This window comes from Mercenaria mercenaria, chromosome 15, assembly GCF_021730395.1.
Source record: "Mercenaria mercenaria strain notata chromosome 15, MADL_Memer_1, whole genome shotgun sequence".
Classification (NCBI taxonomy): domain Eukaryota; kingdom Metazoa; phylum Mollusca; class Bivalvia; order Venerida; family Veneridae; genus Mercenaria; species Mercenaria mercenaria.
In genome coordinates this window covers 2,480,780-2,498,454 of record NC_069375.1, presented here as the reverse complement: position 1 = coordinate 2,498,454, position 17,675 = coordinate 2,480,780, and the positions used below count along the sequence as shown (strand labels likewise).

At 34.1% G+C, this 17,675-nt stretch overlaps 1 protein-coding gene across 10 annotated transcripts in view; it reads left to right on the top strand.

Annotated features, from left to right (window-relative positions):
• The first annotated feature begins 225 nt into the window (after nucleotides 1-225).
• The window catches only part of LOC123535014 (intermembrane lipid transfer protein VPS13B-like), a 31,613-nt gene continuing 14,163 nt past the window's right edge, over nucleotides 226-17,675 (top strand). For 3 of the 10 annotated variants that reach the window (XR_008367279.1, XR_008367278.1, XM_053524399.1), the window contains exons 1-2: nucleotides 226-337; nucleotides 13,354-13,533. Coding sequence is in view for 4 of the 10 variants with exons in the window: in XM_053524399.1 (XP_053380374.1) it covers nucleotides 320-337; nucleotides 13,354-13,533 (198 nt within the window). In the remaining 6 variants the exon portion in view is untranslated. Of the gene's footprint in view, nucleotides 338-12,766; nucleotides 13,534-16,574; nucleotides 16,704-17,675 lie in introns of those variants that run through there. The other 7 variants (XM_053524398.1, XM_053524397.1, XR_008367280.1 and 4 more) reach the window with 7 other exon arrangements.

Sequence of the window (17,675 nt, the reverse complement as noted above, 5' to 3'; positions counted from 1 at the left end):
AGTGGTTAAGGTAAGTGACTTAGAATTACTTGCACTGGACCTCTGTTAGGTCTAGCTCTGCTGCGGTCATTATACGAGAAAGTCATGCTGCTGACTTGCATAAGGTCTGGTTCTGTTCAGATCCCTGCCCATGTCTGAAATAATTATCACAAAAGCAGCTTGGATCTTCTTCCACAAAGCTAGAATGTTGCTGTGTGACTTTATACTAAACAATCTTTCATTATTTTTGAAAGGTTTATACTGGGTAGTGAACAATATGGTGTACAGAAGTTTGGATTGTTTTGGCTGGATAGTTTGTACAGTATGGTGAAACTAGAGGATGAAAGCTCACATACAAGTATGTTTATAATTGTAATCAGTAATTTGTAATCTAAATATTCAGTAATTTGTAATCAGTAATTTGTAATCTGTAAATTTTATTCAGTAATTTGTAATCTGTAAATTTTGTTCAATAATTTGTAATCAGTAATTTGTAATCTGTAAATTTTATTCAGTAATATGTAATTGGTAAATTGTAATCAGTAATTTGTAATCTGTAAATTTTATTCAGTAATTTGTAATTGGTAAATTGTAATCAGTAATTTGTAATCTGCAATGCCTTACTTACTAGCATGAAATAATGCCCAGAGGTTAAATTAGGTTGTCCACCACTTTTAATGCTGAAGTTGGAAAAAAAATCACCAGATGACAATGTTACAATGAATTGAAAAAACAAAAACATTGAAACCAAAGAGAAAATCTAGTTTAATTATAAATAAAATTTAGGTTACGTCCCTAACAAGGATGATATAACTTTCAGTAACTTGAGATACATGTACATTACTAGAGCTGGTTTAGTAATAAAGTTGAATTTCCACATCAGTTCCCATTATTGTACATCAAAACACAAACCATTGAAGTAACGGGTTAAAATTTTGTAAAAAAAACCAAATTTTTCAGTTTTTGACAGTTCAAAGCCAAACGTTTTAATGTAACGAAATTACTTTCCACAAAACCTTGTTCATTTTTTTGGGACCCCTGACAACAAATTTGTAAGGGGGTATACGGTTTTTCGGGTTTCGGTCTGCGTTCGTCTTTTTTTCCCCCTAAGACACAATTTTGGTGCCACCCATCCTCCCATCCCCTTACCCCTTTAAATTTAAACTTCACACAAGTGATCAGTAAAAAACATATTTGTGCATGGGGCATGTTAGGTTCTTTCAAAAAAAAAAATTGCGATTTACGGGTTTTTGGGTTTTTTGTTACTCCCCCAATATACATAGCCCACAATCTTGTTTTAACCAAACCTCCTAAATCCCCTTGACAAAATTTTAAAAAAACTTCACACAAGTGATCATAAAACAGTAGTTTTGCTTTTGGCAGGTTAGGTTCTTTCAAAAAAAATTTTTTTGGCCGAGTTACAGGCTTTTTTTTTGTTACTAAAACATAAAACTAGACACAACTTTTTGCACCCCAAACTCTCCTCACCCCTTTTGGGAAAAAATTTAAAAATAAAACCCTTCACACAAGTGACCCAGTAAAAAAAGTAAAATTTTTATGCAGGGGCCCGTTATGTTTTTTTAAGATAAATATTCTGCATATTTTAGGGGACTTTTTTTTTTTTTTTAACTATACTGTATACATACAGCCCAAATTTTACATACAGTCCAAAAAATTTAAAGCAACTTTTTGTGCGTCAAATTGAAAATGTACGGGGCATTCCCTGGGGGGGGAAACATTCACCCCCCTTTAGTGATAGCTTTATTTTTTTAGTAACATACCCCAAAACGGTTCCAAAACAAAAGGCATGTTAAATTTTAAAAAAGTTCCCGAAACAAAAAAGCAAAATTTTGAAATTTTTAGAACAAAAGCGGGTTTAAATTATAACTTCAAAATACTTTTAAAAGGGAAGCCCAACAAAAACCCAGTATTTTGAACAGAATGAAAAAAACCCCCTTTAATCTTTTCCGGGTACCCAAGCCCTCATTTTCCCAAGTTGGGAATTTGGACAGTTTTTTGTGCAAGAAAATCCCTTGGGTCAACTTTTTATATTGGTCAGTGCATCTGAACGTGTCTAGCACCACAGTCCTTTAGTTAAGAAAATTCTCACCTTTCTGCTACAAATAGACTAGGGGCCTTTCTCAAAACCCCATAAAGGTAATGTATTATGTCTCCCCACCCCCCCACACAAAAACCCACCCCTCCCCCTGGGGGAACATTTTTTTTTTTGGGCCCGTCCCCTCCAACGCCCACTTCTTTCCGATCAAAACTGGAGAAAACCCTTTTATCTTGAACCTTCAAACTTCATAGGGTAGTAGGGCTGCTGGGGGAAAAAGACCCCTATTGTTTTTTGGGGCACCTCCGTCAAAGGTTTAAGGTCCAGAGGGGCCCGAACATTGAAAAAACCCTTTTGAAACAAAACAAAAGAACCACTTGACCCAGAATTTGGAACCCTTTATACGAAGGGGGTTGGTCCAAGGGGGTAGATGACCCCTAGGATTTTGGGGCACCCGTCAAAGGTTTAAGGTCAAAATGGGGCCGAAAAAATTAAAACCAAATTTTCCCAAACAATAACTTGAAATAAAATTAAATTTACCAAATTTTTTGAAAAATTCAAGGGGGGATTGGTCCTGCAGAGTTTTAATGGGGCCCCCTAATTATTTTTGGGGGGCCACCGTTAAAGGTCCCAAAGGGCACAAAGGGGGCCCGAACCCTTGAAAACCATTTCCCGTCAGTAACCCCGAGAACCACTTTACCCAAATGTTTTAAAATTCCTAGGATGATTGGTCATGCAAAAGTAGATGACCCCATCCCATTATGGGGTCATTCCCGTTTTAAGGGCCCAAAGGGCACAGGGCCTGAACAATTTTTTTTTTAAAATGGGCCCCCCATTTAGTCCCCAAATATGCATTAAAGGGATGAAACCAGTGTCCCAAATTTCACAAAAAGGGTTTTTTACTTAAAAGACATAAACATTTTAATAAGGGGGTGTTAATAGCATGGAAAAAATTTTCCTCTGGTTTTTTATTTTCAGATTTCACCCCAACAGAAAAGAATACCCGGTTTTTTGACTTAGTTTAAAAATCACATAAAAGTGTTTAAAAGTTTTTTTTTTTTTAATTTTAAAATTTTAAAAAATATTACACCTAGAGTGGTGGACAGGACATGGGGGGCACAGATGGAGTTTTTCCTTATGTTCCAGAAAAGAAATTTTCCGAATTATAAATACCCAATTATGTCCTTTGTTTATCCTACATAATATTTTTTTATCCCCCGAAGAAGTCAGAGTGATATAGTTTTGGCATTGTCCGTCTTTACGTCCGTTTGGAGCCATATCTAAGAAGTGGTTGGGAATATTTAAATAAAACTTCATATACATGTTTACCACTACGAAGTTATGCAGTCCGTTAAGTTTCAGTCAGAATGCCGAAGTAACACCAGAGTAATTGGCCTTAGAAGTTTCTAGTGTTAACTATAAGGGTACTGTAAATATGGCAATTTTTGCTTCATAACTTGTGATATATTTGACATAGAACTATGAAACTTAAATTGAATGTAGATCACCATAATATGGTTGTGAATACACAATTTCGTCTGGATTTCTTTTATAAATTCAGAGTTATTGCCCTTTAATTGTTCATTACCATTTCATAACCAGGTACCCTATCGGTAAAGTAATAGAACCCGGTACTCCGTTAGTACCACAATTAAACCAGGTACCCCAACGGTACCATAATAACACCAGGTACCCCACTGGTACCAATATAGAACCACTGGCACAACGTTGTGTAATTTCTATTCTAACATGGCTCGAATTGATTTCCAGTTAAACAAAGAAGAAAATCAAACGCTGTATATCCTGTGATAAACAACGGTTGACGCGTGGACCGGTAAGGCCAGAGTTTTTTTATTTTTCGTTTTACGGGAGCGCCGGTCCTAAATATTGCAAAAGTGGAATAAAATTAAAATTCATTTTCCCGAGTTTTATTTTATTTTTTCCGCCGGTCGGTTGTTTACAGCCCCAAAGAAAATAAAATTAGTGTATTTTCACCTGGACGTAATTTCACAGGAAGGGAGTTTAACGCGTGCAAAATATCGTGTTTTGCCGTACATCTATCAGCATTAACAGGGTGTAAAATTCCACTCGCCTGCTCGCATTGGCGGGTTAAGTCTGAGTAGAACGAGTGGACCTCGCTGTGTACTCGACCGATCGGGCGAGTGGTTTTTTTTTTACGTCCTTACTTTACCAAAATTCAGAAATTACATCTACAAAACGTCAACAAACTTTGAGATGGTTCAGTCGCTACCTGGATTGACTGGAATTTACCCGCGAATCGTAAAGATATCAGAACGTCATGCCGGTAATTTTCCATTCCACAAGCACTGGTGACCTATCGTAACACCTAATTTACATCGACACGTACACAAAAACCGTGCGTAGTGCATTCATTTTATAATATTTTCGCTTCAAGTTTTCAACACCCCTTGAGAAATAATACTTTTTGAACTCTATAATGATTTTAATAAGATATCGACAGAAATGTAGGCAAAATTCTATAAAAACGGTCGAATGTTCATATAATCATTTGTAAAAATTCAAACAGCGCGATCTTAGTTACTTATTTCTTTCTAAAAGTAAATAAATGATGAATACTATGGGCATAAAATTCAGACTTTTGACCAGAAAGTACAAAAAAACGGAATAAAAAAATCTTAAATAATGAAAAAGCGGCTGCGATTACAATACATGGAGTAAGACGATTTTTGGCTAGTGCGGCAGAATAGGTTACGTGACCTCGTGAACGTAAGTAGAAATGCGATTTTAAAATAAAGCAATGTGATGTCACTGCGGTTTTTAATAAGTTTTAAATGAATCTTTGTACATGTATTTTTTGACTAACAATTTAAAAGTTTTTCTTGTCAAACAATAATGTAAATTCCTTGAGCGCAAATAGGTCACAGAGGTAGGATATCCACTATAGTAACCATCGTTTGAGACATTTACCTTTTATACGGGATATAGCACATTCGCTTTTGATAACAAATTTAAGAAGAAATTTTTTATTGATTTCTATTTCTCAGCAATTTTAAGAACCGATGCGGTACGATCATACAGTGATATGTCACATGGCGCGAAAACATGACGTAATGCCATGACAATCTCGAGCAAAAATACCGCTTTGATCTCCGCTTCAGATGTCAAGATACTGACACACTTCTTTTAGCTCTTAGAGGGGGTGTAAATTGATCATGAAAACAAGGTCAACATTACTTATAGACAGTTGGCTAACTGGGAAAAGAGGCCTGGTTAACAAATCCGTAGGCATTTTTTAGTACAATATGGTATCATACCTTAAAACGTTCGTTATTCTGTCTTCTATTCAACCAGGGTGGATACCAGGCTCAAAAAATCCATTTTTATTTTTTTGTGAGGCCCCAAAGGGAGACAGTTAGTTTTTTCTCAATTTTAAGGGAAATTAAAGAAAATTTTCATTATTTGATGAAATGTGTATCTGTTTTAGATTACATGTATTGTAATATGAATAAATATGTTCATCACACTAATTATTTTAGAATTTGAGGCCCATTACAGGGTTTTTTAAAAAAAATATTTTGAAATTTTTGATAGGTATCGCATAATTTAGAAGTATATTGATTTTACTCTATTTATGAAATCTCTACGATAGTAAGGTTGAGTATTCAAGGTTCAGGTGTGTAACAGGCATTCTAATTCACAAAATAATAAAAAAGGCATCATTATGGGGTCATGTTATAGTAGAATAATTGATAAGCAAATTTTAAAGTTTGTTGAAAAAGTTTGGTAAATTGCCCTCTTCTTTCATTATGTTGTAAACCATAAAATTTACCAGAACATTTTCTTGACAGCAATTTAATATTTGTTCTTAGGTAAGTTATTTTACACCCCCCACAATAGAATGGAAATACTTACATAGCTGGGTGTTTATTCTTACAAAAGATACATATCTACAGTGGTTCCAAACCAGATTGATACACAGAATATTAGCTACAAATATATTATTACACAAGATGAACATTACACCAGATTCTAATTGTTCTTTTTGTAAGACCGATACTGAAACTTTAATCCACCTGTTTTGGGAATGTCCAATAATAGAAAAGTTTATATTAGAAACCAAGAATTATGTTATAACTTTTGATCGAGACTTTCAGATTGATTGCAAAACCTTCATTTTAGGAAATTCTAAAAAGAACTTTGAACATTATAACATTTTTTGCCTGGAAGTAAAAAGATATATTTATATGTGCAAAAGAAAAGGTTGTATTCCATCCCTAAATGGATTGAAGGGAAGTCTAAAGTTAGCCTTGTCAATTGTTAAAGAAACAAAAATATCAGAAGATAAAAAGGAAAATTGGTCTTTGTTAAAAAGAATATGTGAATGAGTTTGTATTTATTTTGTATTTATTATAAGAAGTGTTAGTAAGCTGTACAGAACTTTACTTCTTCTATACCAGTGTACCAGTGGCTTAAGGTCTTAAGTTATACTTGTCTTGCTAGAATGTAATATGACTTTTCATTTGAATGCTTATCTCCTAACATATAAGGTACAATACATCAACATTATATTGCTTGTTTGATACAGATTAACTAGTGTCTTTTATTATGTGTCTTTCATATTTTGTATATATTGCACTCTTTGTACGGTGTGTTCCCGTGGAGTGCCCCGATCCACGCACACCTATGGACGGGGAAAATAAAGATGTATTGAAAAAAAAAAAAAAAAATTTTACACCCCCCCCCCCCCCCCCCCCCCACCCCCCACACACACACCCACCAAAAAAAAAATTGAGGCTCCAAAGGGGGATTTAAATTACTCACATTTCATGATAATTTAGATTGATAAGTTGTTATTAATTAACAGAATCATTGCTGAAATATATTTAGCATATGACGATTTATGATTCACCATTTTATATGTACCGGTATGGTGGTACTCTTATCTCTTTAATAGGATGTAAGTGGAACTTTAACTAATATGCCATAGTATAAATATAGCTCAAAGACCAGATTATTCTTAAATGTGTGCCCTCTTCATATACTAGTAGCAAGCCTACAATTATATTCATAGGCAATGTCACCTATACATGTTTCCTTTTGTAACATTGGAATATACCCCCAAACAACAATCAGATCACTTGATTCAGCTAGCCAGAAAGACAAGTCAAAGACATTCATAACCAATTTGGTATCAGCGGAGCAGTTGTCAAGTATTTAGGTTTCTGCTGCTCAATCTGGAGGTCAACATTTCATGTACCACATGACACCAGTACTGTGTGTGTCCACTTCAGTAAATGTCACAATGACACTGCACAGCTGATAGTTACATTTTATTATTGTAAGTATTTCATTACTGAAAAGGATCACTGATGTTCATGTGAACATGTAGCACCTATTTTCCCAACCAGCTAACGTTTGTGGTAGGTGGTGGTTTATGAAGCAGCCACAAAAGGGCTAGAAAATTCTAATATTTTCAAAAATAATGTAATCATTAGTATTTTGTGTAATTTTGTGCTTGCAGGTTGTAGATATCGGCTCTTCTTTGTCCTCATATACTCACTTCTATTCATGCTATAGGAACAAGAATGTCCAGGACCTGTGAAATCTGTTTGTTTACAATTTTGATAATAGAATAAGTATGTTTATTTTGTTGTTCGTTATTAACGATAGTTATACTTGTAAAAATTTCTGAGAGTAAGCATTTTTATATACAAATGACTCCATGAAATGATTTTCCTGGCACCTTAGTGATGGTCAGGGCTAGATTCCAACCCGAGGGCCCTCCATGTAGTTTCAGCTTAACATTAAAAAAATGTTAATGGTCATTTTTTTTCAGTTCCAGGCTTATTATACTCTAGAAGCCTATTTTGCTCAGGTTAAAAGAACTGAGTACATGTCTTAATAGGTGTTAGGCTTACTTTGTATCTAATTTTACAGAAGCATTTCGTATTGTACATACTTTGCCATTACGTCTTTTATTTACATTGTTATGCAACTCTGAAAAGTTGGAAGGATTAGGAGAAAGGTTTACTTCACTTTCCAAGTTGTGTTTTTGCAACTGACAGTTCCAAATCTGTGATCCACTTTGTTCCTTTGTGTGTCCGTATCTTTCTCCTGGTCTATATATTTTACTTTGTTCATGTATATTAAGTGTAAAGTTAATCATGTACACATCCATACAATCACTGATATGGGGGTTTTGTTTGAGGGGGTAGGTTCTTTCTTCAAACGTAGTTTTTCTTAATGAATATTTGTCCTTGCGTATTTGTTTTGTCTAGCCTTGTGCTTTGAAAATACTCTCAAAAAGTAAAAATGCAACATCCATTCTTTAGGACAGTCTAAGCATGACTTGTGTTACATGAGCATATGGCGCCTGTGTTGTAATTCATTTCCCTACCACCTTAGAAACTCATATTAATTACATTTCGATATACAGAAATTCGATCATCAGTAAGGAATGACATACCAAATATCCCCAAAAGTCTTGATACTGTTAAATGATTAAAATAAATTGACCAAGAGTTTAAGTTTGATAAGTTTGAAGTTTTTACCTTGCAAAACACTTTTATGTGATGTAGATGCGATTATAAACATTTACGTGTAATGTCACACGAGGTTTTCCATATTGAAGTATTATTATTACATCTGGTGACTCCACCATTTCATAACAACTGAATGTCAATTGGTCTTATGGCATACCACTGCTTCAGCAAAATATATTTGAAAAATGCCTGTTCTGGCCATGGATAAAGTCCGATAACGATTTTAATAACAAAAGCTGCCCAAAGCCTTGCGCTCGACTATTCAACAACTTCTAAGTTTAACAAGGACCATGACTGGTCAAGACTTACAAAACCATATATATGTTACTTCCCGAGGTTTGATGACCGGAAGCACTATGTGAAATTTTAATCAAATGCATGTAGTTTCTGAAATACACCTTGTTTTTTATGTACATGCTAAACTTTTACCAAATACACTAGGTTGAAATTAAATCACATTTTGTATTAAACTCAGTCAAGATTATTTTTATTTCAAAAGGTTAGATGACACAAAAGCCTTATGTAAAGTTTTAATCCAAAACATATATTGGTTGCTAAGATATGAACTTACATGCAAAACTTATCCAAGGTGAGGATGTCAACAAAGGTGACACCAACACCAGAGTGAACAGAATAGCTCTCACTATTCTTCAAATGCACTGGAATTTTGAAAAGTTTGGCAATTTATATGTGTATATCAGTGTACATCAAATATTTACACACTGTGTTTTTCAAAAAAAATGAAATATTTGCCAGAAAGTGATATTGCGTGTTTACTTTTTTGAGTGTATATATCGGTTCAGTATTCCATATTTGGGCAATTTGACAATATGTGTCTCAAAAGTTAGTACAAATAAACAGATATTTTACGCACTCTTATTGTAGTAACAATTAAATGAAAATAAGGAAATGAAATGCAGCGAAGTAACATGTATATGTATTGGCTCTACAATTTCTTGAAATTCTCAGAGTTACTTATTCTATATGTATCAAAGTGTTTTGCGAAACTCTCAGTTTTAGTGTTCTAAGACCTCAATAGTAAGTGATGCTGCAGTAATAAAAACAATAAAATTACTTTACACAATAGGTTTTAGTACAGTTAATGTTTTAAGACTGCGCGAGTATATCCACACACTTAACTGAATGTTACGTTGATGGCAAAAATGATATGCAACATGTCCAGTTAAAATTGTTCATTTTGAGTGTAACTCCTTTTGGGGCCTCTTGAATTATATATGAAGTTTCAAAGAAAATGTTATATGCACTTGATACTATAGAGAATAAACATTCATTTCTTAATTACATTTTAATACCAATGTACCATAAATTTTAACATATTGGATACGTCTCATCATCATGTAAATGCCGTCTTGACGGAGAACCCCCAATTTAGGGCCTCTTAGACTTTAATTTCACTTGAAAATTACATTTATACCTCAAATTATATTATATAATTGAATCTTTCCACTCTATTATATATCTAAGTCAGATTTACCTTAACCTGTAATTTAAACAACATTTTACTTTCATTATTATTTCTTATCACATGCACCCCTTTTGGGGCCTCATGAAAACTTGAATAGGGATATTTGAGCCTGGTATCCACCCTGGCTGAATTCCATGTACCCTAACGAACATTTTGATGTATGATACCATATTGTACTAAAAAATGCCTACGGATTTTTTTCTCCGGGCTTTCGCCAACTGTCTATTAGTTTATCACTGAATAATTACCGATAATCTTTAACGTTTTTTTTTTCTCTCTTTCTACACGGGTGGATGGACGATGATTATGTCCAAATATTTTTAGACACTTTTCAAAATATATATTTTTCGGGAAATAATACTATTGTACATAATATTCCTTTCATAAAAGTGACAGTATTAAAAGTATTAAATTGTCTAAAGATTGTCTTACTCACATTTTGTTTTCAATAGATTCAACTTAAAGTTTGCCATAGAAAGGCAATACAATATCAAAGGTGCTTTGACATTAAATTTTATTCAAAACATTTAATAGTTGTTTGCAGAACAAATAAATGTTTATAACAGCAGATTTTTTTTACATTTTTATTTCAATGGTGACCCCTCACACTTTACACAGGCTTGGGACTGTCTGGCATAAAGCAGCTGGTAGTGTTGGCAAAATCTCAGACAGATGGTCCATTTCTTTTGTAACTTCAATAGAATTCATAAGTGTATAAAGAATACTTTTTATTGGAGACAATATTTTGACAAAAAGTGATGCAACTTCAGTACTTGAACTTAGTGTAGTATAAAAAGGTGCAAATTACAGAAGCAACTTCAGTACTTGATCTAAGTGTATTATAAAAAGGTGCAAATTACAGAGTTAAATGAGGTAAATTTTCAGATTACTTTTTGCTAGATTATCTTTCGTTTTTCATCACTGAAAAAAAAATCTTGCCCTCTGCACTGTGACTGTTATTCAAAGTTATTAAATACTTTATTTTGCTGATAAAACCCAGTATATTATGAGCTGGCATAAACTGTAAAGTTAGCTGGTTAAAGATGATATTGGTGAAAGATACAATAAGTAAATATTATGTATAAAAAGCAGAGGTTACACAGCAGAAGATGCAAGCAAACCAAACCACCAAAACTACTACACTACTAAGCCACTTTATACCAGACGTGTTTAGTCTCTATTTGCTGTCACTGAAATTTACTGTGGCTGTTGTAACAGATAAAATAATTTTTGTCTTCCACTTAAATTAAGTAAAACAAGCTTTCTGAATTTTAAAGACTTGCCAGTGTGAGTTACAGTGCCTGAAGCAGTTTATTCACAAGCATGCATGAAAATTTTATTCAATGTTCATCCTGTTTAAATGGCTTTTATAGTCTTAAAACATAACAATACATCACAATATCAAATACTGGGACACAAACACAAGTAAACAAAACTTGAAACGAAAGTTCATCAAAATAAAAAAAAATCTTAAAAAATTCTATTTTATTTTTATTTTTTTCCGAGATGCTCACTTTCAAGCTTTTTATTTTTATTTTTATTCCCTCCTCCCCCTGCTCATTTTTCAAAAATCTCCCGTAAAACGAAAGATAAAAAAACTCTGGCCTAAGAGAGCATTATGAAGTCATGTGGCCGTCTGACGTCCGATACATTACACCTCGCGTAAATGAATTCCAGTATAATATCTATTGAAATATATCAACGTGCATGTCAGAATGAAAACAATCAAGGCCTTTTTGTGATTTATCGTCTGATTTACCACGGTTCATCGTTCAGATGCTTCAGTATTTAACCACTCTGGCTAATGCCCTCGTGGTTCAATTCCTACGCATCTGAACTCTGAACCATTGTAAATTAGACGATAAACAATGCAAAGGCCTTGATTATTTGTTAAGTATACCTACTACGAAATACTCCTACAAAAACGGTGGAGTTACTATAAGAACAGCAGGACCTTTTCGCTCTGGCCAGTTCTTAAACCAAAACATACTAGTCCCAAAAATCTGTAATGTTTTAGCCACATGAGGCCAATGCCTTTAAAGTTAACAGCTCTGATAGGCTGGGAGACTCATGTGTATGCATAAAAAGATTTTGAATGTTACATTTAATTCCCCTGTTCCTATCTGATACCCTCAATCGCCTCCAAACACAAGAATTTTCCGCAGACAATACAGAGAAAAGGAAAGAAGATGGTATGAGCAGTTGAATATGAATGACAAAGTGATGATTAAATCAAATGACATACATCAGTAATATCAATATACATGTATTGAGCATGAATCAACAAATATGATCTTTTACAGTATTATCATATATAGTACATATAAAGCTACACATAAATTTCTAGAGTTAATGTTTGTCATATTTAAATCTGTTTCAGTTTTCTTAGATATATGAAGAATTTCACAACATATATTCCAATATTGTCAAAGTTCCCATGGCGCGTAAAATTAGTATTTCACTTGAAAAAGTAGAAAACTTGTACACATACATCTACAAGACTGGCTTTCAAACCACACTGAACTGTAGTTGTAATGTTTATACAGACAAGATATATTCACTAAGTAAATCCAGTCTGTGTGAGCTATCCAGTTCCGTATTGTTCCATATTTGATTAATAACCATAATTATGTAGCAGTTCAGCTGTATATGTAATTGGTGTGGTAGCTTGCATGTCTCATATGTGTGCTTCATGTCTGTAAAACAATGAACTGAAATATATAAACAAACTGGGCTAATGAATATGCCATAATCGTTATTAAAACGGGAAAAAACTGAGCTCAGGTTTAAACCAAATTAATAGTAACTCTCAAGGGTACGGTGGGTGGGTTTATGTTATTTCAACTTGTAATAAATTGGTTGTGCGCGACAACGTGACAGTCACATGACCTTTTATACCAGTTTCTATCCCAGGAAATATCGCGGGGATATCAATAGAAACGATCTAAGCGTCACCTGAATTATATATTTCTTCCGTATATATGTTACCACCTTTCCAGAAAGAAATTGTAACCAGAATAAACTAGATTAATCAAGAATATTAATCCTTATTATTTGCTTCTTAGTAACATCCTTAACTTTTTGCCATATGTATTTTTTTGCCATTCCTCACCACAAACCCTTTGCGGCAGGGGATACTTATTCATCAGATTTGCTTGTTTTATCCTGCTGTCATCATCCTTCAACTCAGTTACAGAATAGCTGAAATAATGGTAAAACCTGCTTTTTGTGGAATTTTCATATCTCTTAAGTGATTCTTGCAACTGTGATCAGTATAACAAATAATTAGTAAATACTTCAATTTACAGAACAAATCTCAACAAGCTACAGTATTACATCATCTGTTTGGTCTGCAGATAACAAGTCAGCGGTTTGACCTCCAGATCACATCAGCAGTGTACCCTCGTAAATTGGAACAGCTTGTGAGCAAGATAGCAGGTCCGTCTAACAACCTACTGCATCACTGCCACTTACACACTCAGATGAAGGTAGTTATTAAGATTAATTAGATGTTGTTAAATTTGTTGCATTTGAAGATACAGTTTTAGTTTTACTTTTTGTCAGAGGCTTAGCTCAATAGGGAGAGCACAGATCTACATATCATTGGGTTGTGAGTTTGATCCCAAGTGTATGTTTCCGTTGATAAAAGACATTGTGTCAGAAATCATTCCTCCTCCACCTCTTGTTTTTGTGGGGAAGTTGGTATTTACTTGCGAGAACAGGTTTGTACTGCTACAAAATCCAGGAACAATGGCTAGGTTAACTGCCTGTTGTTGCATAACTGAAATACTTTTGAAAGATGGCACTAATCCCAAACAAGCAAATTGTAATAATCTTGGGTATCTGTGGTTGTTTGGTTAATTGCTTTTGATTTTGAATCACTTGCCCATCACCTCTGCTGGCTAAGAACCCAGTGTGTGGTATAGAATTCTTTAATGTGAGGAAATCACCCAGTGGCTTATGGAAGGTCTGTGGTTTTAAGCAGGTGCCAGTTCTTGCCTGAAATTCGATTTACTTCTTTATTACAAACTGCTTTTTAGATGGTGTTAGTGTTTAAAGAATACCATTAAAAATACATAAATTTGTAAAAGAAAATTTTGTTCGTTTCAGTGTAAGGTTTTTATAATATATGTCACTTGTAGCACTATAATACACATTTTCAATTAAAACATAGCATTATGTTGTTTACTTCGAGAAAAATTTTTCAATCTTGACATTGAAATAAACGAATATTCTCTATACATTTTTTCTTCATTGATAAAGTTCCCCATTATTTGAAGAGGCTGGTGAGTGTGTCATGGGACCACCTAACTGTTATGATATGAAAAACCTGCTTTAGCAGTCACCTCTATAAAGCAGCCAGCCTGTCTTAAGCAGCCAGTGTCTCATTTCTCAAAATGGTCATTCATTCAATATATTACCTGTATTAAGCAGCCACATTTTCCCACTTCCTTGGCTGGCTGTTTAAGACAGGTTTTACTGTACTCTGAAATCATTAATATTCATGTGGGACTAATTTTCATGAATTTCACAGTGGATTCATTAATATTTGTTGTGTTTTTTTTTTGCCATCTTTCAACAGTATTTCAGTTATGTAACGAGGGGCTGTTAACTTAACCAGTGTACCTGGATTTTGTACCAGCCTGTTCTCCGCAAGTAACTGCCAACTTCCCCATATGAAACAGAGGTGAAGGACGAATAGAAATTATCCTTCAGGTCATATATAGATTATATATATTTTTTCTGTTAAAAATTTTGATTAAATAAAGGATATTACACAAGTGTCTTTTCATACTGAATTTATTAAACAAGTTGAATAAAATAATAAAATGCGAGGCTCTGCCCAGCATTTTATCAATTTCATTCAGCGAGTTTAAAATCTCCAGTGAGGAAAGACACAAATGTAATATTCTTTTTGTCACATATATAGAGGATATTTGTTTGTTTTGAGTGAATATGGAATATATTTCACTTCGAGGTGAGAAAATTTCAATATTCATGAAAAACAAACACATTTTCTTTTTATTTTATGCTCAATTACGTTGAGATGTGCATTTTGCAGCTGTTTTAATCTCAGCGCGGGAAACAGACGCGCGTAAACAGACATGACGTCAGATGTGCTGTGACGTTATAAAGATGCATGCAACATAAAGTTCCATTTTGTTTTAATTTTTGGCTGCATAACGGTATGAAATTCCTTTTAAATAAAATAATTTGGATCGAGAAATATACTATAAAGAACAAAGTGCTACTACAGTTTTCATCCTGTTTTAAGTAAATAATTTAAAATCCATACACAATGTAATGATGGGGCGGAGCTATATCTCTCACAGTGTAAAAATACAGATTTCATATTTTCACAGTGTGGGTTATGAGATATGAAAATATTTAACTGATAAAATACAGTATTTCATTAGTTAGCATAAAATAAAAGCTTTTCCTGTTGAAACATCTAAATTTCTTGTTTCTTTAACTATTATAGACCAAGTACCGTATTTTCCCGAATTAAGGCCCCCCCCCCCCCTAATTAACCCCCCCCCCCCCCCCCCCCCCACCCCCCATTTTGGAGGGGAAAAAAGTCAACAAGAACAGGAAAATAAAACACCTACCTCATTTTTATAAGTCCACATAATAAGTAATTTACAGTACTAAGTATCCAATGTATTAAGAATTAAACACACTTTTAAACAGTCCATGTACCGTAAGTCCAAAACATTTGTACTAAGTACGGTACGTATCCAATCATCAAACAGAAAATTAAACGGTAAATACATTTTTGATTTGTTTTTACACCACTCGCGCACACGCTTCCTGCCGACTTCAAACAAACTTGCGGCAAAGTGTTTACCCTTTTCTTCGGCAGTTTTAAGAACTTTTAATTTAGAAGCAGGCACAGCAGCGTGTCAATTCATTGACATTGTGTATTGCACTATTAGCTACCCGCATGAACTAAGGAAAATGTTATCGGAGTACACAGCTGTTTGGGTCATGACGTAATGTGTAATGTCGCGAGCGTGTCAAAAAGGCAGACATGGAATACATGAGGTACCGTATTTAAATGCATAAAAGACACAGTGCATTAAATTGGATCCAAAATAATTACGTTTTTGGGGGATTGAACAACACAGAAACACTTTACAGTTAGTTTGAACGATGTTTTTAAGTTTTGTAAAAATTTTCATTTTGGAAAATGTAACGCCTCAAGGGGCGTTTATTCGGGAAAATACGGCAAATACAACCGACGCCTCCTATAAATAAATGGCATCTTTATTACACTAATGTATTTTCAAATTTATGTAATGGCTTTATTTCACTCCCACGGCATCAGACATGTGATAAACAACATTTCAAGTCAATACACTATTTAATTGTTGATATGATCTCACAGTAAATAAAGAAGGAAATAAAAAGTATTTAATAATCAGTAATTGTAAGGGATAACATGCCTAACACTGGTAAAGAAAAAGATCAGTAAATGAGTATAAATGTAAGGTTTACTGTCCTATATTGCCTGTTTGTTTTGAGACAGATTGTGGATCAAAGCATGCTGTGATAGAAATGACGTTGTCAGGATTTGAGATGAAGACATGTAGGAATTATATGGTGACAGTGTGCTCAGCAACAGTCTCCTCTCTACACACACTTCAATATAGATAAGGTAAAAACTATGTTAATGTGTTCATATTCTTTGTTCCTTAGAACATTAAGAAAGTCATACCATTACTTTGTGTTAACCCTTACCCTGCTTAATTTCTATAATGAACTTGTCCATCTTTAAATTTGAACAGTAAAATTAACTGTTTAAAGAGATGCTTACCAAAAAGATACTGACTGAATGGTGGAAAGTGCAGATCTTGATAAGACTGATCATGGATATGCAGGCTGATCAAGATCTACACTGGTCACAAAGGCAGAATCAATCGTGTCTAGCATGATAAAGGTTAAGAGACTAGATATTTCCGGACTAGTAACAGTGTGGAAACACAGGGACATAAGATTTAGGGACGCATGATAATTGTTTCTGCCAGATTATGTTAAATTTTTAATACTTATACTGTAAGAAAGAAGTAATAATTATTTATTTGCATATTACATATCCCATTCAAATGAGGATTTATATTGTCATTCAGTCCCTTCTATCACTCAGCCCCACTTGTTAGTCAGTCCCTGAATCAGGAAACCATTTACTTGTAGTTTCTGATCAATAACTTAAGACTAGAGTGATCAGACTATTATTTAATCAAATGATTATCTGTTGTCAGTAGATGACTGCTGTTGTTTTCAGGTCAGGTTATCAGAGGTATTTGTGACCTTTAAACTGAAAACTGTTTTCAGTCAGTAACTAGAAATCTTGGACCTACACTCAAGAAATGAATTATAGTGATGTGATTGTTCACTGTCAGTAGACCAAGGGCCTGCATGCCTAGTGTCATGATCACTACATCCTTGAGACTGAAAACCATTTTCAGTCAGTCACAGGAGAAATCTATGACCAATGCTGTTTTTGAGTTCTTAATTTCATTGATCATTGTCACACTGACCCAGAGACTGAAAGTAGTTTGCAGTCTATGTCTGGTAAATATACAGGTGTCAGTCTTTGTAAGATAATTGTTTATGGTCAGTTTATCAC